Raw genomic sequence first — 14,165 nt, 5'->3', positions numbered from 1 at the left:
GCACTGATGGAAGTGTTTATGAATTAGTTAGGAATTTATCCAGGACTGAAATAAGCTTAACAGCAGATTTCTGAATTGTATAGAAGTATGCTATTGCTTAAATACAGTCTTTTGCTGTAGAAAATGTTTCAGTTATGAAGATAACTGAAGTTCTTCAGAGATGTATCAATGCCAACATGCTTTAAACATCTCCTATAAGACTTGTGTTTCTTTGAATTTCAAAATGTGTCAGCAGTAATATTATTTTAAGGGGAAGATGGAGTTCTTCATCCCTGTCTGCTCTCTGTCTCATCCACATTTGTTTGTTGCCAGCAAGTCATCAAATTGAGATAAATATTGCACCTTCTCATCTTTGGATTGTGGCACTGTGGGAGTGGCTTCTCTGTGCATAAATATCCACTGTAGCACTGGCAGTGTGGACCCAGCAGTCCTGTTCTGGCATGGGTGTCATTCAGGGGTCATATTTTGGGTAATTTACAGGAAACAGCATCCCAAGGCACTTCAATGGTTTTTTGTCCACAGTTGCTCACTTTTCTCTCAGGACTGGGAAATGGAGGTAGATCAAATCTAACAGAATGAATAGGTGGTGCCATTGGAGACCCATAGAGTGGGTTTGTGATATTCTGAAATACTTTAATGGAGTGGTATTTCTGTCTTCTGAGAAAACTCACTTTCTGGGAGTAATTTTTCTAACTTTCATTGACTGGGATGGTCCATTTTCAGTAAGGTGTTAATTGAAAAAGTCACTTGCTTTTGTTTACTGAAATCCAAAAGCACAGGAGATGATGCAGGTGTTGCAATGTGCTCAGTGCCTCATGTGCTTTTCCCTCAGACTACGAGAACAGGACATTTGCTCAATTCCTACAGACGCGGAAATTGACCCCCAGCTTGCAGCACTTCATCCTTCACTCCATTGCAATGGTTTCAGAGACTGAGAGCAGCACTCTGGACGGTCTTCAGGCAACAAAAAAATTCCTGCAGTGCCTTGGCCGCTATGGCAACACCCCGTTTTTGTTCCCTCTGTATGGGCAAGGAGAGATCCCACAGTGCTTCTGCAGGTAAGCCCCACTTATCCAGACATACCTTCCCTAAAGGAAACCCTTCACAGTGTAAGAGATGTCATTTGATAGGAATAAACCTGTTAACAATTTCATGTTGGTTTTATTCACTTTACATTTCCATTGGCTATGAAATTTCCCCCACTCAAAAAAACCCAAAACAAACAAAAAAAGAATTTGGACGTCACACTCCTGTAATACTTTGCAACAATTTCCATTGTATTACAAATTCAGCTTTGTAGCTGGTGGCTGTGGTGGCTGCCTGTGATAGTAAGTTAATAAGTGCTAGGAAATGAGAAAGCCATAATTTAACCCATATGTAGCTGCCCCTTTCTAAATCTGACAGAGGAGACTTAGAGTGGTATCTGTCCAAAAGGGTGACACTGCATTTGGTTGAAAACATTTGTATTTGTGTCTTACTGAAGCTGAAGGAACATTCATGTTGTCAGTTTGTGTTACTAATTAATGCTGAGAATGCATCTGCCATTCACAGGTAGATATGTAATAAAGAACTAGGTTATTATGAAAGAGGAGAATGGTGCCATGTGTCCAGTTTACAATTAGATTTAAAACAAAACCTAATTCTTTCACCTTTCTACATCACAGATTTACACAAACAGGGCAATTGATGTAAAATGATGTATTATGCTCTTGACATCATTTTGTAGCTCTCTCTAGAACACAAGGTTCCAACTCCTATGAATTGAACAGCAGAGAAGATCCCGTGCAGCCCCGTTTCACTGAGCCGCTTCTACATTCTGACATCTCAAACAGCAGCCATATGTTCTCCACTCCTTGAGCCTTAGAAAGCAATTAAAACAAAAAAGCCCAGTTGATTCCAGGATAAAACAAGATCCACTTCAGCTCCTTTCCTTGAACTGTGGGCAGTGACAGCGTAGTCCTTACCCTGGCTCCTGAGGTGTCCCTGGGCCCGTGGTTCTGGCACAGGAGCTGGTGCTTGGTGCTTTTGGGGACCATCAAGGATCCGTGTGCAGAGGGTGGGCGGTTTTAATTTCAGTTGTTTCCAACAGTTCAACTGCCTTTTAAAAGGCTGAGGGATTTTTTTCATCTTTGCTTTTGCTGGCAAGCAGCCTTTCCATCTGCTCAATGTGGGTTTAATGTGGTAACCTGTAGGTCTGAAGTAAACATTAGCTCTGTTTAAAAAAAGCAGCTTTGCCTGGTGAGGCCAGTTTGTCTGAGTGATATATTTGTACATCAGTCCTTTAAATAGCAGTGCAGGGTCTTACCTGCTTTGTTTGGTGCTGGACAAGTTCTGCATTTTACATGTGTGCTACTATGAAATTGTGGTTTACAGCACATCGTTGGGTATTATCTTCCTGTTTGTCTCTGTGATAGATTCTGTTTCTCTTCTCCAGAACAGTGCTTAAATTACTGCCAGAAGAATGGCCTTAGCAGCTTGAGCCTACTTGGCTGTTTATAGGATGGATGCAGTCATACGTTGATAGAAACATTCTGGAATAATTGTGCTCCATTCAATAGCAATGTAACTTGCTACCATCTTTCATCAATAGCCTTTCATCTGTTCTTTAAGCGGTGTTTATAACGATGATTTTAGAAAGTGCAGACCTACATAATTAGGTGATTGGACAGACAATTTGTGAACAAGAATTGGGTGCAGGTAACTACTCTGGATACAGTCGTGCAACAGAACTTGTGTTTGTAGATTTTATGATGTCTTTGTGTCTTTATAGGGCTTCATATGAGGCCAGGTATCTGTATGGGACCAGCAGATTAATGAATCAGAATATTTTCAGAGCCATGGTAGTGGTACAAGTTCAGCAGTTCGACTTTCCTTGGCTTCAAATACCTAGGGGAAAAGTAAATTCAATAATTAAAATTAGACTTTTGCTTGCTTTTTTTCTCCTGTAGATTCTTCTCCATCTAATTCTTTTTACATTCTTTAAATCCCTTTGGCTTTATTTTTTATTTAATGACCAGCACATGCAGTTTTCTGATCTTTACCAGCAATATATTTCAAGAGTTAGCAGTAGAGGTGTCTAGAAGTATTATAAATATTCTTATCAGAAAATCATTCCATGATGACAGGAGTTCTTCAGATGGCCTGAACTTTCTATTTAAGATTATTGCTTGCTGCATTTTAGGGGGGTTTTTTGCTAAAATATATAAGTTCTACAACAAAGAGGGTATTTTAATAGTTGAAGCAAATTAATCTGTCAAAACAAGAAGTAGTTATACTTTTAAAAGGTTTGTATTACAAATATTCTAATACAAAACTATTTTTTTAATTGTCTTTTTTTTTTAAGTGAACAATTTAGGAGGCAATCACAATATTTTTTGAGATTAACCACAATTTTTAAAGGTGTTCTGCCCTCAGGATTGTGTCTTGCTCAAAGTGAGCCATATCTGAAGAATCCCTCTGGGGCTGTGGAGTAAAGAGGCAACGCCAGAGCCTATAGATCACAGCCTACAGCTTTTATCACCAGCTTATCAGAGGAAGGTGTCACCTGGCCTGTGATTTCTAACCACTGTTCTATATTCTGTTTTAATGTAAACCTCTTAAGCGTTTCTTGCAGCCAGTTACACTGTGTGTTCTCATCAAGGCTACTGTTATAAATGGCACACATGCATATTGATGGGAATGAGTCAAAGACATTTGTAAGTCACATCCTTGCATCCCAAATGAATCCTGCATAAACACTACAACCTTTTATAACTGCTGACGACACTCGAGTGAGCAGAAGCGCTCTTTGCTCTTTATTGGTTTAAGCAGGGATGGTTTAGTAGAGAAAATTAAACTTTTATATCACTGTAATGTACATCCCAATATGGTGAGGTACAGATGTGAGATTTCTTTCTCCATAAATTGGAGTCGTGGAACAAGGAAGGTCATTGGAAGCCTCCTGCTCTCCTGAGCTGACAAGCGGCAAAACTTTACTGGCCCTTAACAGCTTTCTTTGCTTCCTTCTTGGTACAAAACTGTTCTGGCTCTTCTTTCTAATGATGTAGCAATAGTCTGATATTTAGTAAAAAGGAATATGTAATATCTCATTCTTGAGGAAAACTCAAACAAGCCTTTACATCGGATACTGCGTTTGCCTTGTGAACACACTGAATTTGGGGCAGACCAGGCAAAGTTTCTCTTCAGTTTGGTTTCCGATTCTTGGACTCTTGCAAATATGAACATGCAAATGGAATTGACTTTTTGAGAAGCAGCAGTTTTTTCCCATGTGAAGTTTTGGAGGGAATTGGTGACGACTGTCCACTGTGTCGTCTCACAAAGGTTCTATGAGTGACATGTTGTGTCTCTTGTCTCTTTGTTAAGAGTTACCCAAAAACTGACGGATGTGGGGGTGGCAGTAGGTGCTGGAATGTCCTCAGCTGCTTTGCCAGAGGACTTGGTCTTTCCCTGACTTTTATGGGTAGTTGGTTAATGATGTGCATTTCTTATAAAGAGATTTTGAACTTCTCCATTGTGTATTTGGTGGGCAATGTCACCCTTTGTAGTAGTTCCTACAGATTCTGGCTGAAATTGTAATTTTTGTCTCCGTGACAGTGACAGCAGTAATTCTGTGATGGAGGAAAGATCCGATTAAGACAGTTCCATCTCTTTCAGTCCCCATATTTACAGGAAGATTAAGAGTCCAGGCTGAGATAAGATGTATAGTGTGATTGATTCCGAGGGTTCCTGTATATATTTAAAAATGAATAATAAGTTTTACCCTTACATGTGCTCTGTTATCTGCTACAGATGTCAGAGTTTCTGGGGTAGTCTCAAGTTCTTTAAAATACCCAATTATGTCCCTGTTACGATCTAGGAAGGTTTTAGTGATCTGAAATCAAGACAGGACTTCAGGAAACCTAACTGCAATAATTTATTAAAAACTGGGTGCACCATCTTTTTCAGTTAAATCTCTACATGAGTATCATGTCTCTACATGTTAGCAAGATGCAGAACTTCCCTCTATGTGAATTGTATGATTTAGCATATTAATGAGAAATTCAAACAATGTTAATTCCTGGTGACAATCAGATGTGACAGATCTGAGTCTTTGCATGTGTGCGATTCCATGCAAGTGTGAAACAATCACAGGATTGATTTTAAAAACATAGTGAGATATGAGTTCAGTCCTCCATTTCAAAATACCTAATTTTCATATTTATCTATGTCTTACCACTTATAATTATTCCATTTCTTTGGACCAGAAAATGAAATTGAAATTACTAACAATTTGTCACTATTCCTTGGGTTGTATTAAAATACTGAATAGTACAAGTAGCTGCAGTGCTTAATTGTTTTCACTTGCATTTCAGGGAAATAATAAAACTTCAAATGTAGTTTGGCCTTTAAAGACAAACTTGATATATTTCTCCTCACTTTGTTGGCAGATGAATGCAAAATGGGCGAGCAGAGTTAGCAGGATTGTTTGTAGGATCAGTTGTTTGTTTTTCCCTCTAAGGAAAAACTCTTTCTTGGGATAAACATGAGGGAAGTGAGATAATCCATCATTCTGAGACCTGTTCACTAGTGATGGATGGATAGATTGGTAAAGTAACTCAATAATCTTCATTTTTTTCAGGTTATTCACAGATCAGTGAGCCTTGTCGTTAATACAGCTATGGAATGCTTTTGTGTCCTTGCCCACATTATTTCTCAGAATTTGACAGGAAAAGACTTTTAATTTGGAAATAACCTTTGTCGTGAAATGCATTAAGTGCATGAAACTTGGAAAATACCTTCCCATTTTAGATTTTATCTTCTCAGTGAGTGATTGTCAATTCTTTGTTTAAAAAATTACTTACAAATATGAGAGCTTTTCTGCTCCTTGTTATTTCTGACTAGAAATTGTGTTCTGCAGGAGTTTATTCCTTGTGAAGGCCTTCAGCCATTAGAATATATCACATGGGATGCTCTGAATCATGTGGATGTTGTCAAAGTGTATTGATTTCACATCTCTAACTAGGCATGGAAAAGTTTTCAGTCAAGAAACTGTATTGAGGGGTCAGACTTACATTGTCCTACTCTTCATTCTCGATCATCTTGATTCATTTTAAAAGCATATTTGGAACCTAAAAGCACAAAATACAAGTGTTATTGTGGTTTTTCAGAGTTTAATAATTAGAATAATGGTGAAAATAGGAGGGAAATGTATCTTAATCTCTCATTTGGTATTGCCTCTTAACTGTCCCTTAGCAAGTAAATTCCTCCATGGTTGTGTGGGGATGTGCAGATTGTGCCTCACAAGGTCTTCCTGAGAATTCTGACTCAGGCATATGAATATGTTGCAGCATTATCAGGTGACCTGTGCAAATGACAGGATTGTTTATTATTGGAGCAAATCTGAGACGAGGAGGCAAATTGCATTTAGCAGAGTCCTTTTTCATTAAAACACAGGAAACACGGAAAGGTAAAGGTAGCTTCCAAACCATGACAGAATTAGTAAAATAGCCCTTGAATTTCATTGAGGGATAAGAGAACTGGAATTTTTGTGTCTTTTCTGGAGGCAGAGAACACATAAATGGGTTTTATAGATGAGCTAATGCTTAGTGACTGGTTCCTAGTGCTTGGTTTTCGTGCCTTGCCCTGCAGTCCTGATCTCTTCAGCCTCTCTGGGAGGGCAGAGCTGTTGAGTAATTGGAGCTGAATGACCTTGGGTGAGGAGCAGCTGCTGCTCCAACAAGGTCGATGGGGTTTAGAGCCAGGCGGGCCCCATCCTTCCACCGCCCCCAGAGAGGAGCCTTGGGAGTGCCTCTGCACTTCCCTGCCCTCACAGCAGCACAGGCACAACTGGACTCTTTTATTTCCCTTTTCCTTTTTCCCTATCCAGCTCTGTGGCAATTTCTTACAATTGCCACAATGCTTTAACCATAATTTCTAGGCCACTTCAATGTCTTGCCTGATGGATTCTCACCTAACTTTCATATAAATCATCTGTTTCTTAAGTCTAGAATTCCAGAGAATGATTCCTTACCTTGATTCATAAAGCAGTAGTGTTAATTGCAATATCCTCGACAAAATTAGGTTGATAATGTGGTTAATTTTAAGAAACAGCACCTTTATACTCTGATTGTGGGCATTCACAGTCTTTACAAAGTTCATGGCTCTGGAGCAACTTATTTTAGGTGTAGTCTCAAATTCTTCACCTCAAATTTTGAGTTTTTGTTGGCATTAGCCTCATATTTTATCATGTCAGTCATTACCTTTGAACAGTTTGTGGACTTACTTTGCAGTTTCTGGAAATAAAATTAATTCGTTCTCAAAGAGAGCTCTTTCATGCTCTTTTTTGCTTCAACAAGTGGCAATGTTTCTCTTAATAGTTTTATGAGATTTTTTTTCAGACTGTACTCTTAGACAGATAAATTTACCTAATTCTTTGGGACTTATAACTGTTTCCTAAAAGCATAATAATTTTTACTTCCAAGATTTTCTTGTAAATAACTTGCTAGGTTGATTTATTATTCTTTCTAAATACTTTATTTATGAAGGCTAAATCCCAGACTGTTTGTTTAAAAGAAAACAAACAACAACAAACCAAATGAAACATCACTTCTGCTGGAAAAAGCAGTTGTGTTTGAGAAAGCAAATCTAAAACTGGACAGAAATTTGATTACTGCTAGAATTTATTTGATCCAGAGACCTGTTACCATGGAGTAATCCAGTAATGAAGAGTTAGTTGATGGTGAAACTTGGCGTTTTCTGCTTTCAGAAGCTTTGGAAGATGCACTTCTTGCACAGATCTGTTTTCCCTCTCTAGGCGTTCCATATTGTAGTCACATTTAATTTGTTTTCTCATAAACCACAAAATTGGATCCTTCCACAGGAGGCTCTTCCCTTGACAGTCAATGCTACACCAGAAGGAGACTTGGGCTTCAGGAATGCCTTTAAAGCTGAGCAGCTTCTCTTCCAAGGCAGGTTTTTGTAGGATTCATCCCTATATGTGTTAGCATTTCCTTCTGCAGCTTCACAGTGCTGTAACTCCAGTGCTTCTGAAACAAGGATTGTTGTTCTGTGGTTATTTTAAATGTGGAGGATGGGAGTTTAGTTTCATAGATGAACACCTGTAGAAAAGGATAGCTAAAAATGGGCATAACTACAGAAATCTCAGTGGTATTAATGACTTTCAACTGCATTATTAGAAAAATTGGTCTCTCTTTTACGCATTTATTAATGGATACAAGTAAGCTCCTTCTGTACCACTCTTGGACTCTCTGAACAGCTGTACAAGAGTCATCAGTAACATGGCACTTTTATCAGCAATTAACTGCTAATACTGCAGTTGTTTAAATTACAAACAGTTGAAATGAAAAGAGAGATTAAACATGGACTCATTTTTTCAACAATTTTGTCAGGTTTAGAAACAGCCTAAGAAATCTACACTGGCACAAAGCAAGGCTGACATGTAGGAGCATAGAAATGTATGATGAATTAAGACTTTCATTGCGTCATCTTCTAACATTTGACTTTGGGAAAACAGAATTGGAATCTTGGGCCTATGAAAGGCAGCAATGACTTGCCAAACCCTGAAACTTGCACATCACATAATAGGAACTCAAATGTTAAAACTCCTGAGATAGTTGCACTTCAGTGCAGTGTGTCTGTTCAGAATCCGTGAACAATAAATACCAATCCTTGGCAGACTCTGATGAAATAGACTTGATTACCCCTATTTTGTAATTATGGGGAAAAGTGTACAGAGGGTGTATTTAGGGTCAGTGATAAGTAGGTGCAGCTTTGTGCTCTGAACAAAATCAAGCACAACAGTTTTATCTGGTCACTTCTACTGGCAGATACTGTATTCACTACTAGAATTTTTCAGAGGATGTGAATGTGTATTTCTATATATCCAGTCTAAATTCCATGCAATAAAAAGGAGCAATTTCTTAAATGTTAAATTTGGTTCTTAAATCCCTAGAAAAGCTGTGAAATACGAAATGTCCTAAAACGTGACCTATGACTGGGCTACTTTCTTTTTCCTAACCCCTCTCTCATCCCTGGCATTTTTCCCTGGAGCTGCCACCATTCCTGCCTGCTGGGTTTCTCCCCATGAGAAGAGTTTCCTGGAGCTGAAATGAGCCCAAGTCCTCGTTCTCCCCCCTGCCACCCCAGGGCGTTGATGGGCAGCTCTACCATTCCAGCTCTTCTTCCTGCAGCATTTCCCAGTCACAGTCTGGTTTTCCACACTAAGTCAAAAGGGGAGATCTGGGGAAAGAAATCACCTTACTATGGGAGTCAAAGAGGTTCAAAGTACCCCTTGTGAGTTAACTGAGTGCTGGTGGGTAACTGTGCCGGAACTTTGGGACTGGTTTAGAATTGTCATGTTGCTAATTGAATTTAGAATATAGGCTGATTCTTTAATCTTACAGGACTTTTTTAAATTTCACCGGAATAATGAACACAGCCTGCAGAAAAAAGTCAAAATATTTGACTCTTCATCTGCTTCCTTAAGCATTTATGTCACATATTTTCCTTTCCGTAGCTCTCCAAATGCCAGGAAAGTTCAGGATGACATTGATTATTTTCTTGATTAGTTTTTTTGATGCTGTTTTTTGGGGGGAATTTTTGGTGTTACCCAGGTGGATGCACACACTGAGTTTTGATTTTGGTATGGGAACTCTGTGTTGGGAAGATTAACCATCAATTTTTGTAGCTGTAGCCATTTTATTTATTTGATTTGTCTGGACTCTACTTGTTAAAGTTTTTAGAACACAACAATATTGGAGGAAAGGCTGATGTTCCAGGGGCCTTTCAGGAAACACAGAATTTAACATAAGAACCAGGTCACAGCTTGTTCTGTGTGTAAAAATAAATTGAAAGAGGACAATTCATTATTTCAGCGCTTGCCGTGTTTTTCTTTGATCTTTCTCCAAAGCTTGCAGGGCTATACATGGAGTATTCAGCTTTAAGGAGAGAAGCAAGTAGTGTTTACTGTAGAAAAATGTACAGTTAAAAAATAGTCAATTTTTAAATTAATCACGACATGCGTTTTAGAAAGTAGAAGACACATTACATTCTAGAAATAAGAATTAGGTTTTGGTGTAAAATTATGTGATACAGTTTTAAAATTCTTTCAGAGTGAACTAAGGCTAAGTCTGTAATTTGAGTGTGTTTGTGGTATCTCTGTGTTGGGAATCGAGATGTCAAATGGAGAGACATTCTATTTTTGTTCAATTAATATCACAGAGCATTACATCAAAGCAGTAAACTCCTCTTGTATCAACAGATGCAGCAACCCTGAAGCCTATTTTCTCTCTTGTTACATTAGTGTTTAATTAAAGAAAACAACTAGTTGGAGGCAGTTACTTTCTGTGAAATGTAATGAAGATTTATTTTGTAAGTGACCTTCACTGTACTAGCTGAATCAGTAATCAGTAAAATTAATAGAATAATCAAATTATATACAAACTCATAAATCACTGGGAATGTACTGTCAAAAACGCAGCTTTTAATATGTCCTGTTGTTTCACAGCTGTATTAAAAATTGCAACTGCTGATTTCTGCCTCGATGGGGACTGAAATGGCATTTAAAGGCTGTGTATGATGGAGGGCTACCAGGCCAAAAATTTCCACAACTGTTAATTTAGCTGTAATATGATTTGATGTCACCAGGGCAAAGTTGAAGCTGAGTACAGTGTTGTTGCTATCTTTCAGCAAAACTTGAATTATTGGTGGAGGCAGTCGCCAGTTAATTAGAGTAATATCAGTTTAAATGTCTGTCATTTAGGGGTAATGGTATCAAAGAGTTGCCTTGTACTTCAAGTGCAGTCAAATCATCTTGAATAGTCCATTGTATGAAAGTAATGCCAGCACAATGATTTTACTTTGTCATAAATTGTTGGGGTGCCATTTAGTTTAATATTTCAATTTCTCTATTTAAATAATTTTGGCAAGTTCTTCCTAATTGTGTCATTTTTCATGCTAGGCTGTTTTAATAGGTGTTTTGGCTGTTTGTGATTGTTTAGCAACACAATCAAAATTCCTTTCTATTTCCATTTAAAAAGAGAAGTTTTCTGCTGGCCTATGAAAGCAGGTTGTGCCCTCCTCCCCTGGATAGCAGGTTACTCTTGGAAAGAAGTAATTCACATTTTTGTGCAGCCAAGCAGCAAAGTTCTTTCATAGTATGCTAGAAAAATAAAGTGCATGTATCAAAACCCCCTGGCTGTGGTTGAAGTCAAAGGAAAACTGTAATTAATGTTTTTAACTAAGGAATCCCAGTTCTAGTTAAGTTAATAGCACTATTCTTACATGCAAGATATGAAATAAACTCCTCTGAGTTGGTTTGAAAGATCCTGATGTGTGCTGTGTCAGGCAGGAAGCCATGGATTGCAGCATTAGAGATAATAAACCCCTAGCTCTAGGGTCTCTCATAATTCTTCAGTGGATGTTTAACCTTTGTGTCATCTTCAACAATCTCCAAACAGCCAAGGCTGGGATTCATAGGATGTATCTCTGGTTTTCCATGAGTAGCAGGAGTGTTTTTAGGGAGCTGGATATTCCAGCGTGTGTGGTACGTGGTGGTGCTGACAGCTCCTTGGGCTGCTGCCCTCAAGTGCAGAGATGGGCTTGGTGACACTGCAGGCCTTGGCAGGGCTGCACCAGTCCTGCAGTTCAGAAGGGATCGTGGGACTGACTGTCTCTGCAGTGGCTCATCTGACATTAGAATGACAAAATTATTGCCATTTCTGGAAGTTAGGTTTGCAAAGTGGAAGTTTTCAAGTTCGTAATTTGTGGAGATATCAAAATGCTTTCACTTCAAAATCACAGAATCCCAGGATGGTTTGGGTTGGAAGACACCTTAAAGCTCATTCAGTTCCAACCCCCTGCCATGGGCAGGGACACCTTCTGCTATCCCAGGCTGCTCCAAGCCCCGTTCAACCTGGCCTTGGACACTACCAGGGATGGGGCAGCCACAGCTTCTCTGGGCACCCTGTGCCAGGGCCTCCCCACCCTCACAGGGATATCTTCCATATATGTAACCTAAACCTACCCTCCTTCAGTTTAACGCTGTTCCCCTTGTCCTGTCCCTCCATCCCTTGTCCAAAGCCCGTCTCCAGCTCTCTTGGAGCCCCTTTAGGCTCTGGAAGGGGCTCTAAGCTTTGCCTGGAGCCTTTTCTTCTCCAGGTGAACACCCCCAGCTCTCCCAGCCTGGCTCCAGCCCTGTGATAACTCAGTGGCCTCCTCCAAACTCCCAACAGCTCCACATCTTGCTTCTTTTGGGGGGCCCATCCTGTCAGTAAGTCAGTATTACCAACATGCTCAGTACTTTGCCTTGCTGCCCACCCACACTGATTGCAGTTAATTGTGCTGGAGTAACCTTTGTGCTCCCTGTGTTGCAGGCTGTGTGCTGTGTTTGGGGGGATCTACTGCCTCCGTCACGCCGTGTGCTGCCTGGTGCTGGACAGAGCCTCGGGACGGTAAGGGTGACATCAGGAACCTTCTGTTTATACACAAAACACAGGTGAAAAATGTCTTAAGTCAATTTAAAAAAAAAAAAGATTCTTCAGAGATCCTCCTTGATATTAATAACGTATCAACCTTGATTAAAAGTAATTTGTGTATAGGTCCTCCAGAACAAGGAAAGTGGCTCTAGAATATAGAAACTAAATTAATTTCCCTGTGATATTACTACAGCTCCTGATCACCCAAGCTTGGAAGACAAATCATTTCAGCTGCCGGGGGGCTGGTGATGAGTGATGTTAGTTTTCCTTGTGGCCTTACCTACTCTAATTGATTTTCATCAGATGACAACAAAGCCCTCTGTTATTGCATTTTTAAAAATGGAGCTCACCTAAAGACTCATCAGATTAATCTTTGCTGATAATGCATGTCACTCCAAGAGAAAAGACTTTAATGAGTTTTTAGGTAGATTGTTGTCATAAACTATGCTGCCCTCTTACTCCAGAATAAATTCTTTTACAAAAATATCAGGCCTGTAGGCAGGTTTAAAGTTGAGCTAAGAAAAATCAACACAGAGTTTTTTCCATAGTGGCATTTTATCATTTATCAGATATTAGTCTAGCTGCAGACTTTGGCTCTCTGGTTGCAGCTTAGTTTCTATAATTGAAAAGTTCAGGATGTTTTGTAGAAAATTTAGAAAATTAATTGAGAAATTATGTAGTACCAATTTATTAGGAGAATGAGTAGTTAAATGATGGTGGTGGTGTGTTTACTTCCCAGTTGCTCTGCAATTCCTTGAGCACAGTCCTTGTAGCTGCATTTGTGATGACATGGTCAAGTAGTAGCTGTTTTGCCTGAAATTGTATAAACTCCAGATTTTATCTTTCTGCCAGTTCCTGAAGATTCTGGAGTTCACAGTTGTAGACTTTGAGATGTAAATGTGGTAGTATTTCATCATGTGTGTTGTTCCAAATACATGGTTCACGTGCAAATTAAACTGTCTCTTTCAGAAAATGTCATTTATTTTAACACTGATACTTGAACTGTTACTATAGGAAGGTTTATATTCCAATAATCTTTAAACAGTTAAATTGCTCTTGCAGGGGTACAAAGCTTACAGTTGGTAGCAACTTCCAAACCCCACTCTGTGCAGATCTTAGCTGGTCAGTGGTACTGGTTGCCCCAGTTTCCAGCTTCTTTGGCACATCCTGAAGAGCTTTGAAATCAATGTTTTCTTTATAAGGTTATGTGTGTTCCAGAAAAGCCGGAGTGCAGCTTTTCCATTTACCTGCTTCTATTTTTTTAATATAAGTTCCCCAGGATTCAGCATAGGTGTCAAGTGTCTTTTTTAGGCTTTTACGCAGCTTTTGTGGTTCACTTGTGCCATTTTAAATAATAGATTTATGAGGAGCAGAGTTATTGAAATACTTTAAAAGATTTTACCAGACTTTCATTATTCCAAAAACACTGAGCTTCTAATAATGCCATTATCTGATGGTGAATATGAAGAAGGACAACACATCCAGGATATCCGTTTCCTTTATCTTCTGTTTCGTTCTGGCTGTTATCTCCTTCCTCACCGTGTATTCCCTCCCTGCACCAGCTTGTACTTCCTCTTGACTTTGGGCTTCAGTGTTTTGCCTAATAAAAATCAGCTATCAAGTTGTTAATGAGGCTATTTATGAGTTACTGAGCTTTTGAGTCAACAGACCATTCATAGTAATTGGTGAGAG

At 39.1% G+C, this 14,165-nt stretch overlaps 1 protein-coding gene across 2 annotated transcripts in view; it reads left to right on the top strand.

The window, feature by feature from the left end:
• CHM (CHM Rab escort protein) overlaps nucleotides 1–14,165 on the top strand; it is a 56,027-nt gene that overhangs the window by 25,458 nt on the left and 16,404 nt on the right. For both annotated transcript variants that reach the window (XM_042029273.1, XM_042029272.1), the window contains 2 exons: nucleotides 833–1,058; nucleotides 12,372–12,449. In XM_042029273.1, coding sequence (XP_041885207.1) covers nucleotides 833–1,058; nucleotides 12,372–12,449 — 304 coding nt within the window. The remainder of the gene's footprint in view (nucleotides 1–832; nucleotides 1,059–12,371; nucleotides 12,450–14,165) is intronic.

Source organism: Corvus kubaryi, unplaced genomic scaffold (genome assembly GCF_017639235.1).
Source record: "Corvus kubaryi isolate FWS band 111438036 unplaced genomic scaffold, C.kubaryi_AGA036_p1.0 37322, whole genome shotgun sequence".
Classification (NCBI taxonomy): domain Eukaryota; kingdom Metazoa; phylum Chordata; class Aves; order Passeriformes; family Corvidae; genus Corvus; species Corvus kubaryi.
The sequence above is the reverse complement of the archived record's forward strand: the minus strand, read 5'-3'. Positions and strand labels throughout refer to the sequence as shown.